Source organism: Pleurodeles waltl, chromosome 4_2 (genome assembly GCF_031143425.1).
Source record: "Pleurodeles waltl isolate 20211129_DDA chromosome 4_2, aPleWal1.hap1.20221129, whole genome shotgun sequence".
Taxonomy (NCBI): domain Eukaryota; kingdom Metazoa; phylum Chordata; class Amphibia; order Caudata; family Salamandridae; genus Pleurodeles; species Pleurodeles waltl.
Window position 1 is genome coordinate 531,624,831 of NC_090443.1, and position 20,125 is coordinate 531,644,955.

At 47.4% G+C, this 20,125-nt stretch overlaps 1 protein-coding gene across 4 annotated transcripts in view; it reads right to left on the minus strand.

The window, feature by feature from the left end:
* Positions 1-20,125, minus strand: part of DHX9 (DExH-box helicase 9) — a 226,517-nt gene that overhangs the window by 27,969 nt on the left and 178,423 nt on the right. For all 4 annotated transcript variants that reach the window (XM_069232052.1, XM_069232050.1, XM_069232051.1 and 1 more), the window contains one exon: positions 833-1,033. In XM_069232052.1, the coding sequence (XP_069088153.1) occupies positions 833-1,033 (201 nt within the window). The remainder of the gene's footprint in view (positions 1-832; positions 1,034-20,125) is intronic.

Consider the following 20,125-nt stretch of genomic DNA (forward strand, 5'->3'; position numbering starts at 1 on the left):
AGGGGGCACCTCTAAGGTGCCCTCTGTGGTGTATTTTACAATAAAATGTACACTGGCATCAGTGTGCATTTATTGTGCTGAGAAGTTTGATACCAAACTTCCCAGTTTTCAGTGTAGCCATTATGGTGCTGTGGAGTTCGTGTTTGACAGACTCCCAGACCATATACTCTTATGGCTACCCTGCACTTACAATGTCTAAGGTTTTGTTTAGACACTGTAGGGGTACCATGCTCATGCACTGGTATCCTCACCTATGGTATAGTGCACCCTGCCTTAGGGCTGTAAGGCCTGCTTGAGGGGTGTCTTACCTATACTGCATAGGCAGTGAGAGGCTGGCATGGCACCCTGAGGGGAGTGCCATGTCGACTTACTCGTTTTGTCCTCACTAGCACACACAAGCTGGCAAGCAGTGTGTCTGTGCTGAGTGAGAGGTCTCCAGGGTGGCATAAGACATGCTGCAGCCCTTAGAGACCTTCCTTGGCATCAGGGCCCTTGGTACTAGAAGTAACAGTTACAAGGGACTTATCTGGATGCCAGGGTCTGCCAATTGTGGATACAAAAGTACAGGTTAGGGAAAGAACACTGGTGCTGGGGCCTGGTTAGCAGGCCTCAGCACACTTTCAATTGTAAACATAGCATCAGCAAAGGCAAAAAGTCAGGGGGCAACCATGCCAAGGAGGCATTTCCTTACATATACACACACACACACACACACACACACACACACACACACACACACACACACACACACACAATTTCATTTTAGTACACAAACCAGTGGCAAGACTTCTACAATAGTTCTAGGGTGGGTGAATGCCCAGGACCAGCTCACCTTGCATTGCCCATCATAAGGTTAATGCCAGCTGTGGAAGGCCTGGAGATCAGACGAATCATGTTCAGCATTTGCTCATTCCCCGGGTCCAGTTGAGAAAGGATCTCTGGATCTTTAGTAACTTCGACAACAAGGGCCTCCATGGTTGCACGCAAGGCTGTGATGTAAGCTGCAGCATCATGAGGTATGAGCAGCTTTATCCTAAGGAGAGACAAATAGAAAATACATAAGCCATGTTGTATATGCAGGAATGAACTGAAAACTATTCCTAAAGGTGGCTACAGTTCATGGACTCCGCTTCAGGTGTAGGAAAGTACCCTCTTTCTTGGCATGGTTACCCTCATTTTCTGCCAGTCAGTATGTTTGACGGTGTCAACTGAGTTCCTGCTAACCAGGACCACAGTAGTTTTGCTCTACATTAAATTGGACATTTTTCTTCCCACAATTGGCATACTAGCCCCACCCATGCAAGTCCCTAGTACAGGACATTGCTGTAGGAAGTTGGCTCTGTATATACTATTTCAAAGTGAGAAATAGTGTGCACAGAGTCCAAGGGTTCCCCTAAGAGGTAAGATAGTGGCAAAAAGAGATAATTCTAATGCTCTATTTTGTGGTAGTGTGGTCGAGCAGTAGGCTTATCAGAGGGTAGTTGTAAGGAAATGCCTCCTTGGCATGGTTACCCCCTGACTTTTTGCCTTTGCTGATGCCAAGTTATGATTTGAAAGTGTGTTGGGACCCTGCTAACCAGGCCCCAGCACCAGTGTTCTTTCCCTAAACTGTACCTTTGTCTCCACAATTGGCACAACCCTGGCACCCAGGTAAGTCCCTTGTAACTGGTACCAAGGGCCCTGATGCCAGGGAAGGTCTCTAAGGGCTGCAGCATGTCTTATGCCACCCTGGGGACCCCTCACTCAGCACAGACACACTGCTTGCCAGCTTGTGTGTGCTGGTGGGGAGAAAATGACTAATTCGACATGGCACTCCCCTCAGGGTGCCATGCCAACCTCACACTGCCTATGAAGAAAATAAGTTGCTTACCTGTAACTGTAGTTCTCCAGTATTGGAATCTTTCATAGATTCACATGCTTGAATCATTCCCCCGTCGTCGAGATGGGAGTCCCGGTACAATTTTCATAAGTAATGTTAAAACATATTGAAGAGAAAAAGGCCCTAGGCCTCTTCAATTTGATAGGCTATCAGAGTCATTTTGTGAAAAGGACCAAACTTGATCCTCCACCAATCAGGCGACAGCACCCTTCAGAACCTCCTGAGAGAAGCTCTAGCACCTCAGATTTTCCAAGCACAAGTGCTTATATTATGTTGAGTATATGTACAAAAAGAAAGAAAGAGGTGAAGTGAGCTTCTCCGGGGAGGTGGGTGGGTCGCATGTGAATCTATGAAAGATTCCAATACTGGAGAACTACAGTTACAGGTAAGTAACTTATTTTCTTACTCCAGTATTGGAACATTCATAGATTCACATGCTTTAATCAGAGTAGAAAGCAATAACTATGCACATTATAAAAATGACAACCTCTTTAGTAAACAGGTTATCTTAAACCACAAACCCTTCTTCTCATCATGTATAAATTGATGAAGTATATGAGTGTACTGACATACGTCTCTAAATATATATCTATATCTACATATACACATATGGAAAATGTCACTTACCCAGTGTACATCTGTTCGTGGCATGAGTCGCTGCAGATTCACATGCTGTGCACAGTCCGCCGTCTGGTGTTGGGCTCGGAGTGTTACAAGTTGTTTTTCTTCGAAGAAGTCTTTGAGTCACGAGACCGAGGGACTCCTCCCATTTCGATTCCATTGCGCATGGGCGTCGACTCCATCTTAGATTGTTTTCCCCGCAGAGGGTGAGGTAGGAGTTGTGTATGTTAGTAATAGTGCCCATGCAATGGAATGAATACGTATGTACATAATAAAGGTTAAAGTAATATATTTACAAATGTACAAATGTTCAAGATCTACTTCTGAACGGCTACAGGCTCCCGGGGAGGCGGGTGGGCGCATGTGAATCTGCAGCGACTCATGCCACGAACAGATGTACACTGGGTAAGTGACATTTTCCGTTCGATGGCATGTGTAGCTGCAGATACACATGCTGTGCATAGACTAGTAAGCAGTTATCTCCCCAAAAGCGGTGGTTCAGCCTGTAGGAGTTGAAGTAGTTTGAAATAATGTTCTCAGTACAGCCTGACCTACTGTGGCTTGTTGTGCAGTTAACACATCTACACAGTAGAGCTTGGTAAATGTATGAGGCGTAGACCATGTTGCTGCCTTACATATTTCGTTCATTGGAATATTTCCTAGAATGGCCATGGTAGCCCCTTTATTTCTCGTTGAGTGTGCCTTTGGTGTAATAGGCAGCTCTCTCTTTGCTTTAAGATAGCAGGTTTGAATACACTTAACTATCCACCTAGCAATGCCTTGTTTTGAAATTGGATTTCCTGTATGAGGTTTTTGAAAGGCAATAAATAGTTGTTTTGTTTTTCTGATTAGTTTCGTTCTGTTAATGTAGTACATTAGTGCTCTTTTGATGTCTAATGTATGTAGTGCTCTTTCAGCTACAGAATCTGGTTGTGGGAAGAACACTGGTAATTCTACTGTTTGATTTAAGTGGAACGGTGAGATAACCTTTGGTAAAAATTTAGGATTTGTTCTTAGAACTACTTTATTTTTATGTATTTGAATAAATGGTTCTTGTATGGTAAATGCTTGAATCTCGCTCACTCTTCTTAGAGATGTGATGGCAATCAAAAATGCAACTTTCCACGTTAAGTATTGCATTTCACAAGAATGCATGGGCTCGAAAAGTGGACCCATGAGTCTTGTTAAGACAATGTTGAGGTTCCATGAAGGAACAGGTGGTGTTCTTGGTGGTATGATTCTCTTTAAGCCTTCCATAAACGCTTCAATGACTGGTATTTTAAATAGTGAAGTTGAATGAGTAATTTGTAGGTAAGCTGATATTGCGGTAAGATGTATCTTTATGGAAGAGAAAGCTAGATTTGATTTTTGCAAATGTAGTAAATATCCTACTATATCCTTTGGAGATGCGTGTAATGGCTGAATTTGATTATTCTGGCAGTAATACACGAATCTTTTCCACTTGTTTGCGTAGCAGTGTCTAGTGGTAGGTTTCCTAGCTTGTTTTATGACCTCCATACATTCTTGTGTGAGGTGCAAGTGTCCGAATTCTAGGATTTCAGGAGCCAAATTGCTAGATTCAAAGATGCTGGATTTGGATGTCTGATCTGTTGTTTGTGTTGTGTTAACAGATCTGGTTTGTTGGGTAGTTTGACATGAGGTACTACTGACATGTCTAGTAGTGTCGTGTACCAAGGTTGCCTTGCCCATGTTGGTGCTATTAGTATGAGTTTGAGTTTGTTTTGACTCAACCTGTTTACTACATATGGAAGGAGAGGGAGAGGGGGGAAAAGCGTATGCAAAGATCCCTGACCAGTTCATCCATAGAGCATTGCCTTGGGATTGATCTTGTGGGTACCTGGATGCGAAGTTTTGGCATTTGGAGTTTTCCTTTGTTGCAAATAGATCTATTTGAGGTGTCCCCCAAATTCGAAAGTAATTGATTAGTATTTGGGGGTGAACTTCCCACTCGTGGGTTTGTTGGTGATCTCGAGAGAGATTGTCTGCCAACTGGTTCTGAATCCCTGGAATAAATTGTGCTATTAGGCGAATGTGGTTGTGAATCGCCCAATGCCATATTTTCTGTGTTAGGAGGCACAACTGCGTCGAGTGTGTCCCTCCTTGTTTGTTTAGATAATACATTGTTGTCATGTTGTCTGTTTTGACAAGAATGTATTTTTGGGTTATTATGGGTTGAAATGCTTTCAGCGCTAGAAATACTGCTAACATTTCCAAGTGATTTATGTGAAACTGTCTCTGATGTATGTCCCATTGTCCTTGGATGCTGTGTTGATTGAGGTGTGCTCCCCACCCTGTCATGGAAGCATCTGTTGTTATGACGTATTGTGGCACTGGGTCTTGGAAAGGCCGCCCTCGGTTTAAATTTGTACTGTTCCACCATAGAAGCGAGATGTATGTTTGGCGGTCTATCAACACCAGATCTAGAAGTTGACCCTGTGCTTGTGACCATTGTGATGCTAGGCACTGTTGTAAGGGCCGCATGTGCAATCTTGCGTTTGGGACAATGGCTATGCATGAAGACATCATGCCTAGTAGTTTCATTACCATTCTGACTTGTATCTTTTGTGTTGGATACATGGCCTGTATTACTTTGTGAAATGTTTGAACCCGTTGTGGACTTGAGAGTGGCAATCCCTTTTGCTGTGTTGATTGTCGCTCCTAAGTATTGCTGCGTTTGGCACGGCAAAAGGTGTGACTTCGCGTAGTTGATGGAGAAACCTAGCCTGTGAAGGGTTTGTATGACATATTTTGTGTGCTGTGAACACTGTTTTAGCGTGTTGGTTTTGATTAACCAGTCGTCTAAGTACGGGAACACATGTATTTGAGGCCTTCTGATATGTGCAGCTACTACTGCCAGGCATTTTGTAAAAACTCTTGGCGCAGTTGTTATTCCGAATGGCAACACTTTGAATTGGTAATGTATTCCTTGGAATACGAACCTTAGGTATTTCCTGTGTGAAGGATGTATTGGTATATGGAAATACGCATCTTTTAGATCTAATGTAGTCTTGCTTTTTCAGCAGTGGGATTACGTCTTGTAATGTGACCATGTGAAAGTGGTCTGATTTTATGTAGGTATTTAGTGTTCTGAGATCTAGTATTGGTCTCAGAGTTTTGTCCTTTTTGGGTATTAGAAAGTACAGTGAGTAAACTCCTGTGTTTTTTTTGTTGAATTGGTACTAATTCTATTGCGTCCTTTTGTAGCAATGCTTGAACCTCTAGTCCTAGAAGATCTATATGTTGTTTTGACATATTGTGTGTTTTCGGTGGGACGTTTGGAGGGAATTGGCAAAATTCTATGCAATAACCATGCTGGATAATTGCTAAGACCCAAGTGTCTGTTATTTCCTCCCAAAGTTTGTAAAATTGGCTTAGTCTTCCCCCCACAGGTGTTATGTGACGGGGTGCGTGACTTGTGAGTCACTGCTTATTTGGAGGGGTTTTGGGGCCTTGGAATTTCTCTATTTTTTGGGAATTGGCCCCCTCTAAATTGCCCCCGAAAACCTCCCCTCGGATATTGACCCTGGTAGGTAGGTCTGGTTTGTGAGGTTGTGGTTTCTGTGGGTTGACCTCGAAACCCTCCCCTAAAAGGTGTTTTCCGAAATGTGTCTCTGCTCTGCGGGGAGTAGAGTGCGCCCATGGCTTTGGCTGTATCGGTGTCCTTTTTGAGTTTTTCGATGGCAGTGTCTACCTCCGGCCCAAACAATTGCTGTTCATTAAACGGCATATTGAGCACAGCCTGCTGGATTTCCGGTTTGAACCCAGAAGTGCGCAGCCATGCGTGTCTTCGTATTGTGACTGCAGTGTTTATTGTCCTTGCAGCTGTATCTGCTGCATTCATGGAAGACCGTATCTGATTATTTGAGATACTTTGTCCCTCTTCCACCACCTGTTGCGCTCTTTTTTTGAACTCCTTGGGTAAGTGTTCGATGAAATGTTGCATTTCATCCCAATGAGCCCTGTCGTATCTTGCCAAAAGTGCTTGTGAATTGGCAATACGCCACTGATTTGCTGCTTGTGCTGCAACCCTTTTTCCCGCAGCATCAAATTTGCGGCTCTCCTTGTCTGGAGGTGGTGCGTCGCCTGAGGTATGAGAGTTGGCTCTCTTACGAACTGCCCCACAACTACTGAGTCTGGTGTTAGTTGTGTTCTAATATATATTGGATCTGTGGGTGGTGGCTTATATTTTTTCTCCACCCTTGGAGTTATGGCTCTGCCTTTAACTGGATCCTGAAAAATTTGTTTTGAATGTCTTAGCATTCCTGGGAGCATGGGAAGGCATTGATACTGGCTATGGGTGGAGGATAGGGTGTTAAAAAGAAAGTCATCCTCAATTGGTTCCGAATGTAAGGAGACATTGTGAAACTCGGCTGCCCTTGCGACCACCTGTGTATAGGATGTACTGTCCTCAGGTGGTGACGGTTTTGTAGGATAAGAGTCTGGGCTATTGTCAGACACTGGAGCATCATAGAGGTCCCATGCATCGGGATCATCCTGACTCATTGTGGTATGAGCTGGTGAGTGCATCAGTGGTGGAGTTGTTGCTGGTGATGCATGTATTGATGGCGGTGGAGACAGTGGTGGGGTTGTTTTCCTTGCCACCTTTGCCTGTGGTTGCTTGTCCTTTTGTTGAAAGGCAAGTTTCCTTTTTATTTTGATTGGGGGGGGGGGGGGGGGGGGGGAAGAGTGGTTATCTTCCCTGTGTCCTCATGAATATGAAGCCTTCTTTGTGTGTAGTCAGGCTCTAAAGCTTGAAGCTCCTCTCCAAATCTATGTAATTGGGAGGTTAATCCTTGTTCCTCTGTATAGGAACTAGTTTTTGGCTCAGAGGCTGGCTGTTTCGGAACCGAAACCTTTTCGGAAGTCTTTTTAGGCTCAGAAGAAACCTTCTTTGTTTTCGGCGTGGTGTCTCGGTGCCGAAATTCTTCGGTGCCGCGGTCTCTGTGCAGAAGTTTCTCGGAGCCGCTGTCTCGGCTCCGAGGTTGCTGTGTGGCGGTATCTCGACCGGAGTCTGATGACTTAGACACCAGCATGCCCTTTTTCGGTGCCTTCGATGGGTAACCTATTTTCCGGGTTAAGCCATGGCCTGTTGGCGGTGGCGTCCCCTGGGCCTTCGTAGACTTCTCGGGAGTCTTGATTTTTGACGTCTTACTCACGGTTTTGGTTGTTTCTTCAGCGTAGAGTCATTCAGAATCCGACTCGTGGACGGAGAAAGCTTCTTCTTCCTCCTGGAAATGATCTTGACCTGTCGGCGTGGACGCCATTTGTAGTCTCCTGGCTCTTCGGTCTCTCAGCGTCTTCCTTGACCGAAACGCTCGACAGGCCTCACAAGTATCTTCCTTGTGCTCGGGGGACAAGCACAAGTTACAGACTAGATGGTGATCCGTATACGGATACTTGTGATGGCATTTTGGGCAGAAGCGGAATGGGGTCCGTTCCATCAGCCTTGAAGCCGCACGTGGCCGGGCCGACCAGGCCCCGAAGGGGGATCGAAAAAAACCCGAAGGGCCACCGGAGCTCTTCAAAATTCGGTGTCGATTTGTTCTAACTAACCCGATACCGAACGCAAACAATACCGACGTTTTTTTCAGAGATTCTAACTAACTTTCCGATCTGAAACACGGAGCGAAAAGGAACACGTCCGAACCCGATGGCGGAAAAAAAACAATCTAAGATGGAGTCTACGCCCATGCGCAATGGAATCGAAATGGGAGGAGTCCCTCGGTCTCGTGACTCGAAAAGACTTCTTTGAAGAAAAACAACTTGTAACACTCCGAGCCCAACACCAGACGGCGGACTGTGCACAGCATGTGTATCTGCAGCTACACATGCCATCGAACACCTATATATATTTCTATATATATACTGTAAAGAAATGGCTCCCTGTTGCAGTTACCCCCCACTTTTTGCCTGATACTGATGCTGACTTGACTGAGAAGTGTGCTGGGACCCTGCTAACCAGGCCCCAGCACCAGTGTTCTTTCACCTAAAATGTACCATTGTTTCCACAATTGGCACAACCCTGGCACCTAGGTAAGTCCCTTGTAACTGGTACCCCTGGTACCAAGGGCCCTGATGCCAGGGAAGGTCTCTAAGGGCTGCAGCATGTCTTAGGCCACCCTAGGGACCCCTCACTCAGCACAGACACACTGCTTGCCAGCTTGTGTGTGCTGATGGGGAGAAAATGACTAAGTCGACATGGCACTCCCCTCAGGGTGCCATGCCAACCTCCCACTGCCTGTGGCATAGGTAAGTCACCCCTCTAGTAGGCCTTACAGCCCTAAGGCAGGGTGCACTATACCACAGGTGAGGGCTTATGTGCATGAGCACTATGCCCCTACAGTGTCTAAGCAAAACCTTAGACATTGTAAGTGCAGGGTAGCCATAAGAGTATATGGGCTGGGAGTCTGTCAAAAACGAACTCCACAGCTCCATAATGGCTACACTGAATACTGGGAAGTTTAGTATCAAACTTCTCAGAATAATAAACCCACACTGATGCCAGTGTTGGATTTATTAAAAAATGCACACAGAGGGCATCTTAGAGATACCCCCTGTATTTTACCCAATTGTTCAGTGCAGGACTGACTGGTCTGTGCCAGCCTGCTGCTGAGAGACGAGTGTCTGACCTCATGCGGTGAGAGCCTTTGTGCTCTCTGAGGACAGAAACAAAGCCTGCTCTGGGTGGAGGTGCTTCCCACCTCCCCCCTGCAGGAACTGTAACACCTAGCAGTGAGCTTCAAAGGCTCAAGCTTCGTGTTACAATGCCCCAGGGCACTCCAGCTAGTGGAGATGCCCGCCTCCTGGACCCAGCCCCCACTTTTGGCGGCAAGTCCAGGAGAGATAATGAGAAAAACAAGGAGTCACTGGCCAGTCAGGACAGCCCCTAAGGTGTCCTAAGCTGAGGTGCCTCTGACTTTTAGAAATCCTCCATCTTGAAGAAGGAGGATTCCCCCAATAGGGATAGGAATGTGACCCCCTCCCCTTGGGAGGAGGCACAAAGAGGGTGTACCCACCCTCAGGGCTAGTAGCCATTGGCTACTAACCCCCCAGACCTAAACACACCCTTAAATTTAGTATTTAAGGGCTCTCCCTGAACCTAGAAACTAGATTCCTGCAACAACAAGAAGGACTGCCTAGCTGAAAACCCCTGCAGAGGAAGACCAGAAGAGAACAACTGCCTTGGCTCCAGAAACTCACCGGCCTGTCTCCTGCCTTCCAAAGAACTCTGCTCCAGCGACGCCTTCCAAAGGGACCAGCGACCTCTGAATCCTCTGAGGACTGCCCTGCTTCGACGACAAGAAACTCCCGAGGACAGCGGACCTGCTCCAAAAAGACTGCAACTTTATCCAAAGGAGCAGCTTTAAAAAACCCTGCAATCTCCCCGCAAGAAGCGTGAGACTTGCAACACTGCACCCGGCGACCCCGACTCGGCTGGTGGAGAACCAACACCTCAGGGAGGACCCCCGCACTACTCTACGACTGAGTACCAAAACCTGTCCCCCCTGAGCCCCCACAGTGCCGCCTGCAGAGGGAATCCCGAGGCTTCCCCTGACCGCGACTCTCTGAAACCTAAGTCCCGACGCCTGGAAAAGACCCTGCACCCGCAGCCCCCAGGACCTGAAGGACCGGACTTTCACTGCAGAAGTGACCCCCAGGAGTCCCTCTCCCTTGCCCAAGTGGAGGTTTCCCCGAGGAAGCCCCCCCTTGCCTGCCTGCAGCGCTGAAGAGATCCCTTGATCTCTCATTGAATTCCATTGCGAACCCGACGCTTGTTCTAACACTGCACCCGGCCGCCCCCGCGCCGCTGAGGGTGAAATTTCTGTGTGGGCTTGTGTCCCCCCCGGTGCCCTACAAAACCCCCCTGGTCTGCCCTCCGAAGACGCGGGTACTTACCTGCTGGCAGACTGGAACCGGGGCACCCCCTTCTCTCCATTGCAGCCTATGCGTTTTGGGCACCACTTTGAACTCTGCACCTGACCGGCCCTGAGCTGCTGGTGTGGTAACTTTGGGGTTGCTCTGAACCCCCAACGGTGGGCTACCTTGGACCAAGAACTGAACCCTGTAAGTGTCGTACTTACCTGGTAAAACTAACAAAAACTTACCTCCCCCAGGAACTGTGAAAATTGCACTAAGTGTCCACTTTTGAAATAGCGATTTGTGAATAACTTGAAAAGTATACATGCAATTGAAATGATTCAAAGTTCCTAATGTACTTACCTGCAATACCTTTCAAACAAGATATTACATGTTAAATTTGAACCTGTGGTTCTTAAAATAAACTAAGAAAAGATATTTTTCTATACAAAAACCTATTGGCTGGATTTGTCTCTGAGTGTGTGTACCTCATTTATTGTCTGTGTGTATGTACAACAAATGCTTAACACTACTCCTTGGATAAGCCTACTGCTCGACCACACTACCACAAAATAGAGCATTAGTATTATCTCTTTTTACCACTATTTTACCTCTAAGGGGAACCCTTGGACTCTGTGCATGCTATTCCTTACTTTGAAATAGCACATACAGAGCCAACTTCCTACATTGGTGGATCAGCGGTGGGGTACAAGACTTTGCATTTGCTGGACTACTCAGCCAATACCTGATCACACGACAAATTCCAAAATTGTCATTAGAAATTGATTTTTGCAATTTGAAAAGTTTTCTAAATTCTTAAAAGTCCTGCTAGGGCCTTGTGTTAGTCCCTGTTAGCATTTTCTTTTAGAGTTTAAAAGTTTGGTAAAAGTTTGAATTAGATTCTAGAACTAGTTTTAGTTTCTTAAAAAGTATTCCAACTTTTAGAAGCATAATGTCTAATACAGATGTGAATGTGGTGGAACTCGACACCACACCTTACCTCCATCTACAGATGAGAGAGCTAAGGTCACTCTGTAAACTAAAGAAAATAGCAATGGGCTCCAGACCTTCCAAACTACAGCTCCAGGAGCTGTTGGCAGAGTTTGAAAGAGCCAACCCCTCTGAGGATGGCAACACAGAGGATGATGATAGTGACTTGGAGGGTGATTCCCCCCCACCAGTCCTATCTAGGGAGAACAGGGCTTCTCAAGCCCTGACTCCACAAATAATAGTCAGAGATGCTGGCTCCCTCACAGGAGGGACTAACAACTCTGAAATCACTGAGAATAACTCCAGTGAAGAGGACATCCAGTTAGCCAGGATGGCCAAAAGATTGGCTTTGGAAAGACAGATCCTAGCAATAGAAAGGGAAAGACAAGAGATGGGCCTAGGACCCATCAATGGTGGCAGCAACATAAATAGGGTCAGAGATTCTCCTGACATGTTGAAAATCCCCAAAGGGATTGTAACTAAATATGAAGATGGTGATGATATCACCAAATGGTTCACAGCTTTTGAGAGGGCTTGTGAAACCAGAAAAGTGAACAAATCTCACTGGGGTGCTCTCCTTTGGGAAATGTTCACAGGAAAGTGTAGGGATAGACTCCTCACACTCTCTGGAAAAGATGCAGAATCTTATGACCTCATGAAGGGTACCCTGATTGAGGGCTTTGGATTCTCCACTGAGGAGTATAGAATTAGGGGGGCTCAAAAATCCTCGAGCCAGACCTGGGTTGATTATGTTGACTACTCAGTGAAAACACTGGATGGTTGGGTAACTGGAAATGAAGTGTATGACTATGTTGGGCTTTATAATTTGTTTATGAAAGAACACATTTTAAGTAACTGCTTCAATGAAAAGTTGCATCAGTATCTGGTAGACCTAGGTCCAATTTCTCCCCAAGAATTGGGAAAGAAGGCAGACCACTGGGTCAAGACTAGGGTAACCAAAACTTCCACTGGGGGTGACCAAAAGAAAGGGGTTACAAAGCCTCCCCAGGAGAAAGTGGGTGACACTAGAAACAAAGAAAAAGAGTCCCCTGTAGGCCCCCAAAAACCAGACCAGGTGGGTGGGCCCAGGGACACAACCCAAAACAAAGGTGGGTACCAGGGTAAGAGCTGGGATGCCACTAAGGCATGGTGCCATAACTGTAAACAGACAGGGCACCACACCAAGGACACTTCTTGTCCCAAAAACAAACCCCCTAGCAAAATCCCAGGGGTGACCAGTGTAGCCATTGGGGATGACTCCTCAGACGAGGAGGTCTTCATAGCCTTCAACTGGAAAAAGGGCCCAACAGGTGAGTTGGAGATTCCAGAGGGAAGTAGACACTTCCACCACCTACTGGTGAATGGAATCCCAGCCACTGCCCTGAGAGACACTTGTGCCAGTCACACTATTGTGCATGACAGGCTGGTGTTCTCAAACCAGTACATCCCAGGTGAGATGGCCAGAGTAAGAGTTAGCCCAGACAGGGTCACTGATAGGCCTGTGGCTTTTGTGCCCATAGAAGTGGGTGGGACTTTTAGCTGGAGAAGGGTGGTAGTCAGTACAGACCTCCCCCTTGATTGTCTCCTTGGAAATGACTACCCAGAGGTTAGTCAGAGCCCAAGAGAGGAACTGGTCCAGTGCCAGTCCTCTCCCAAGGATTCTGGAGTGCCTGCCTCTGCAGTAAATGCAAGTAGGCCCCAGAAGAAAAAGAAAAGGAAACCGAGTAGGAAAGGTGGACAACCTTTAGCCAAGGTTCCAGCAAGCCAAGGAGATTCTGCTCCAGTAGGGGAGAACTCCAAAAGTGGCTCTGATAAAGTCCAACCTGACCCACAAGAAGTCCTGGCTAGTCAGGCAACTGTTAAGCCTGAGTGGGTGGCTCCTCAGCTAACAGAAGAAAGAGTGGAAGAAGGGTGTTTACTACAAGATGTGGTAACCCCCCACTCTAATACAGCAGACAGGCACCCTGAACCCAAAGAAGCCTGTAACTTAGCCCCTTCCCTTGTAGGTGAAGAGCTAAAGGTGTGGTTCTGGGCACTGATAGCTGTCAGTGGCCTCTGCTGGGTGTTAGCCTTTATGGCTGCACTATCCTTGGCATGGTGGTCTGACCCCATGCCAAATAGCAAGTTAGGCCCCCTGACCCTGTTGGTCATGGTGGGGTTACTCCAGCTCTGGGTAACCTCTTTGGGTAAGCTAAGGGTGACCCTGGCTAAGATAAGATTAGCAGAGGTGGATACCTCTAACCCCAAAATAGAGAGAATGGGTGAAGACATAAAAAGCACAGACAAGAGGCAGTTCAGACTAGGTCCTATCACTGTGGAAGTGGGTCAGTTCCCCAGAGGGAATGACCTGAACAGGAGGATGTAAGGCAGAGTAGGCCCTGCAACAAACCAGCCTATTTCCTCTACTCTTCCTCGCCTGACAGACTAGGAAGACTCTCCCAGCTTTGGCTGAGTCTCCTGGCCTGTGGGCTGGGGGGGGGGGGGCTTGTGTAAAGAAATGGCTCCCTGTTGCAGTTACCCCCCACTTTTTGCCTGATACTGACGCTGACTTGACTGAGAAGTGTGCTGGGACCCTGCTAACCAGGCCCCAGCACCCGTGTTCTTTCACCTAAAATGTACCATTGTTTCCACAATTGGCACAACCCTGGCACCTAGGTAAGTCCCTTGTAACTGGTACCCCTGGTACCAAGGGCCCTGATGCCAGGGAAGGTCTCTAAGGGCTGCAGCATGTCTTAGGCCACCCTAGGGACCCCTCACTCAGCACAGACACACTGCTTGCCAGCTTGTGTGTGCTGATGGGGAGAAAATGACTAAGTCGACATGGCACTCCCCTCAGGGTGCCATGCCAACCTCCCACTGCCTGTGGCATAGGTAAGTCACCCCTCTAGTAGGCCTTACAGCCCTAAGGCAGGGTGCACTATACCACAGGTGAGGGCATATGTGCATGAGCACTATGCCCCTACAGTGTCTAAGCAAAACCTTAGACATTGTAAGTGCAGGGTAGCCATAAGAGTATATGGGCTGGGAGTCTGTCAAAAACGAACTCCACAGCTCCATAATGGCTACACTGAATACTGGGAAGTTTAGTATCAAACTTCTCAGAATAATAAACCCACACTGATGCCAGTGTTGGATTTATTAAAAAATGCACACAGAGGGCATCTTCGAGATACCCCCTGTATTTTACCCAATTGTTCAGTGCAGGACTGACTGGTCTGTGCCAGCCTGCTGCTGAGAGACGAGTGTCTGACCTCATGCGGTGAGAGCCTTTGTGCTCTCTGAGGACAGAAACAAAGCCTGCTCTGGGTGGAGGTGCTTCCCACCTCCCCCCTGCAGGAACTGTAAAACCTAGCAGTGAGCTTCAAAGGCTCAAGCTTCGTGTTACAATGCCCCAGGGCACTCCAGCTAGTGGAGATGCCCGCCTCCTGGACCCAGCCCCCACTTTTGGCGGCAAGTCCAGGAGAGATAATGAGAAAAACAAGGAGGAGTCACTGGCCAGTCAGGACAGCCCCTAAGGTGTCCTAAGCTGAGGTGCCTCTGACTTTTAGAAATCCTCCATCTTGCAGATGGAGGATTCCCCCAATAGGGTTAGGATTGTGACCCCCTCTGCAAAGGTTTGCCCGCTGCTTGATGGCAGAAGCGAATAGCAGAGGCGATCCATCTAGAAATGCTCTGCTTGGATAGCGGGTACCCCTTCCTAGGAGCACTGTACGCCACAAATAGTTGATTAGAGTGCCGAAAAGATTTAGGGGGTCATTCTGACCCCGGCGGGCGGCGGGAGCCGCCCGCCTGGAGGGAACCGCCAGAATACCGCTGCGCGGTCAAAAGACCGCTGCGGGTATTCTGGGTTTCCCACTGGGCTGGCGGGCGACCGCCAAAAGGCTGCCCGCCAGCCCAGTGGGAAACACCCCTCCATGAGGATGCCGGCTCCGAATGGAGCCGGCAGAGTGGAGGATGTGCGTAGGGTGCAGTAGCACCCGTCGCGAATTTCAGTGTCTGCTAAGCAGACACTGAAATTCAGGGTGGGGCCCTCTTACGGGGGCCCCTGCAGTGCCCATGCCATTAGCATGGGCACTGCAGGGGCCCCCAAGGGCCCCACGACACCCAATACCGCCATCCTGTTCCTGGCGGCAACAGGATGGCGGTCAGAATCCCCATGGCAGCGAGGATTCTACAGGGCAGCGGAAAACCGACGGGAGACCGCCGGTTTTCCCTTTCTGGCTGCGGCTGAACCGCCGCGGTCAGAATACCCTGGGGAGCACCGCCAGCCTGTTGGGGGTGCTCCCGCCGGTCGGAATGACCGCCTTAGTCCTGTCCAAATAAAATTGAACGCATCTTTTCACATCTAAAGAGTGTAATGCCCTCTCCGCTGGAGTAGATGGATGAGGGAAAAAAAGACTTGAAGACCAAAGGTTCGTTCATGTGAAAGTCTGATGGAACCTTAGGAATAAAATGCGGGTTAGTGCGCATTAGTAGTCTATCTTGTTTAAGCTGCAGGAATGGCTCTTGGATGGAGAGCGCTTGTACCTCACTGACCCGCCTAGCTGATGAAAGAGCTATCAATAAGGCAACCTTCCACGACAAATATTTGAGGGAAGCACGGTGGATTGGTTCAAAAGGATGCTTCATCAGTTGTGCCAAAACAATGTTCAAATTCCACGAAGGAGGTGGAGGTCTGAAAGGAGGGTAAACCCTGAACAGCCCCTTCAGAAATCTCTTAATCAGCCGAGAAGAGAAGAGCGAGGGTGTGTCATCTGAACGTCTGTATGCAGCTATGGCTGCTACATGAACTTTAATGGACGAGTGTGCTAGGCCAGATCAAGCTAACTAAGAGATACGGCAACGTCTCTTCTGGTGGTGAAAGAAGAGGGTCGATTTGACGCTGATGACACCAGGCACAGAATCTTTTCCATTTACACTGATACGCCTTGTTAGTGCTATCTGCTCTGGCCTGTGACAAAATATTTCTGCAGTCCTGCGGGATATTCAAATGCGCAAATTCTCTGTGGTGAGGAGCCATGCTGCTAACCGCATTGACTGCGGATCGGGGTGTCGAACTTGGCCGTTGTTCATTGTTAGTAAATGAGGTAATGGCTCCAGCGGAATATGAGGTTTGACTGACAGAATGAGGAGCTCTGTGAACCAATGTTGGCGCGGCCAGTACGGGGCTATCAGTATGAGAGTGCACGGTTCTGTTTTCATCTTCGTGAGGACCCTTGGGATCAACGGAATGGGAGGAAAGGCGTAAGCAAAGATGTCTGACCAGACTATCGAAAACGCATTCCCCCAAGATCCCTTTTGGTGATGCCAACTTGCGAAGAACTGGCATTTGGCCTTGTTCTTCTTCGCAAACAGATCCACTGTTGGTGTTCCCCACTGGGAAAAAATCTGGGTTAGTACCATCTGGTCTAGTTCCCACTCGTGACAGTCCGATTTCTGCCTGCTGAGTGCATCTGCTGCCTTGTTTATTCCCGGCAAGTGCACCGCCAATAGTGCGACGCCTTGCTGCGAGGCCCAGTTCCAGATCGCTTGGGCTTCCCTGGAGAGGGTGAGAGATCTTGTACCTCCTTGTTTGTTGAGATAGTGCATCGTAGTGGTGTTGTCCGTTCTTATCACCACTCGCGATCCATAGATTTCTTGGGAGAAACGCTTGTAAGGCGAGGTGCACTGCCCTGAGTTCTAGCCAATTGATATGCCTTGATGCCAGATGAGTTGCCCATTTGCCACTTATTTTCAGGTCCTGTAATACCGCGCCCCAGCCTTCCAGTGAGGCATCTGTTATGGTCCACGGGGCTGGCTGTTGAAGAAACGAGAGACCGATTGAGAGATGATGCTTTTGAGACCACCACTTGAGGGTTTTGATCATTATCCGAGTTATTTGTATCTGGTCTTCAAAAGTTCCTGATACTTGAAGCCATTGACGGTTTAGCTGCTCCTGCAAGGGGCGCATCTTTAGCCGACACAGAGGGATCAGAGGTATGCATGAAGACATCATGCCCAATAGTGATTTGAAGAGACGGACTGTAACCTTTCGTCTCTTGTGTATGAAACTCCCTAGGGTTAGTAACCTTTGTTGTCTCTCTAACGTGGGACATGCGATGCCGGATTCCGTGTTCAGTTTTGCTCCCAGAAAAGTAATATTGCGTACTGGTAGAGGGTTGGACTTCTCCCAGTTGATCGTGAATCCGAGATTGGTCAGTAAGGAAACTCACTTTCTTGTTGACTTGTGTGCTCCTGTATAAGTCTTTGCCTTTATTAACCAGTTGCCTAAGTATGGAAAGACCTGGTGTTTTCTTCTCCTGAGAAAGGCTGCCACTGGTGCTAGGCATTTGGTAAATATTCTTGGGGCTGATTTGAGCCCAAAGGGAAGGACGCGATATTGATAATGGCTCCCGGCTACGGTAAATCTCAAATACTTTCTGTGGGCAGGGTGGATTGGTATGTGGAAGTATGCGTCCTTGAGGTCTAGCGATGACATAAAATCTCTTTGAGACGCAGAAGGACGTCTTGCAGGCTGATCATTCGAAACGATTGCTTCTTTAGGTATACATTTAGTTGCCTTAAATCGAGGATCGGTCTCCAATCCTTCCACTTTTTTCGAATTATGAAGAACCTGGAATAAAATCCTGTTCCTCGTTGATCCCGAGGCACCTTCTCTATAGCTCCCTTGAGAAGGAGCTTGTAGACCTCTTCTTTGAGTTGTTGAGGATATCTTGAAGGAGTCCTGCGGGGAGGGTTGGGGGGAGGTTTCTGGACAAATTCTAAAGTATGGCCCGTTCCACTAATTGCAGGACCCACTTGTCTGACGTAATGGTTTGCCATTGACTGAGAAATAAGGAAATTCTTCCGCCCAGGGTGACAGGAGGAAGACTGGGCGTAGCCGGCACCTCGAAAACATCAGGTTCTACGAGCTGAATCTTTGGCGGGGCGGGTTGAGCGACCACAGCCTGCCGGCCTATTATAGGCTGGTTGAGTCGGTTGTCTTTGGGAGTAGTATGGCCGATATTGTTGTGAAGATGATGGATAGGAAGAGTATCTCGGTTGCTGATATCCCCCTCTGTAAGAGGGCTGGCCGCGCCCCCTAGGACGAAAGGACGATTTCCGATATTGCAGAGACCCTAATGACCGTGTCCGTTTTAATTGACTGTAGGGCTTCGTCCACATGTGTAAGGAAATGCCTCCTTGGCATGGTTGCCCCCTGACTTTTTGCCTTTGCTGATGCTATGTTTACAATTGAAAGTGTGCTGAGGCCTGCTAACCAGTTACTAATTTAGTTACAATCCCTTTAGGGATTTTCAACATGTCAGGAGAATCTCTGACCCTATTTATGTTGCTGCCACCATTGATGGGTCCTAGGCCCATCTCTTGTCTTTCCCTCTCTATGGCTAGGATCTGTCTTTCCAAAGCCAATCTTTTGGCCATCCTGGCTAACTGGATGTCCTCTTCACTGGGGCTATCCTCAGTGATTTCAGAGGTGTTGGTCTCTCCTGTGAGGGAACCAGCATCTCTGACTATTATTTTAGGAGTCAGGGTTTGAGGGACCCTGTTCTCCCTAGATAGGACTGGTAGGGGGGAATCTTCCTCCAAGTCACTATCCTCTTCCTCTGAGTTGCCACCCTCAGAGGGGTTGGCCTTTTCAAACTCTGCCAAAAGCTCCTGGAGCTGTATTTTGGTAGGTTTGGGGCCCATTGTTATTTTCTTTATTTTACAGAGTGACCTTAGCTCCCTCATCTTAAGATGGAGGTAAGGTGTGGTGTCGAGTTCCACCACAGTCACATCTGTGCTAGACATTTTGCTTCTAAAAGTTGGAATACTTTTTAAGAATCTACAACTGGTTCTAGAATCTAATTCAAACTTTTACAAACTTTTAAACTCTAAAAGAAATGCTAAACAGGATCTAACACAAGGCCCTAGCAGGTCTTTTAAGAATTTAGAAAACTTTTCAAATTGCAAAAATCAGTTTCTAATGACAATTTTGGAATTTGTCGTGTGATCAGGTATTGGCTGAGTAGTCCAGCAAATGCAAAGTCTTGTACCCCACCGCTGATCCACCAATGTAGGAAGTTGGCTCTGTATGTGCTATTTCAAAGTAAGGAATAGCATGCACAGAGTCCAAGGGTTCCCCTTAGAGGTAAAATAGTGGTAAAAATAGATAATACTAATGCTCTATTTTGTGGTAGTGTGGTCGAGCAGTAGGCTTATCCAAGGAGTAGTGTTAAGCATTTGTTGTACATACACATAGACAATAAATGAGGTACACACACTCAGAGGCAAATCCAGCCAATAGGTTTTGTTATAGAAAAATATATTTTCTTAGTTTATTTTAAGAACCACAGGTTCAAAATCTACATGTAATATCTCCTTCGAAAGGTATTGCAGGTAAGTACTTTAGGAACTTCAAATCATCAAAATTGCATGTATACTTTTCAAGTTATTCACAAATAGCTGTTTTAAAAGTGGACACTTAGTGCAATTTTCACAGTTCCTAGGGGAGGTAAGTATTTGTTAGGTTAACCAGGTAAGTAAGACACTTACAGGGCTTAGTTCTTGGTCCAAGGTAGCCCACCGTTGGGGGTTCAGAGCACCCCCAAAGTCACCACACCAGCAGCTCAGGGCCGGTCAGGTGCAGAGTTCAAAGTGGTGCCCAAAACACATAGGCTAGAATGGAGAGAAGGGGGTGCCCCGGTTCCGGTCTGCTTGCAGGTAAGTACCCGCGTCTTCGGAGGGCAGACCAGAGGGGTTTTGTAGGACACCGGG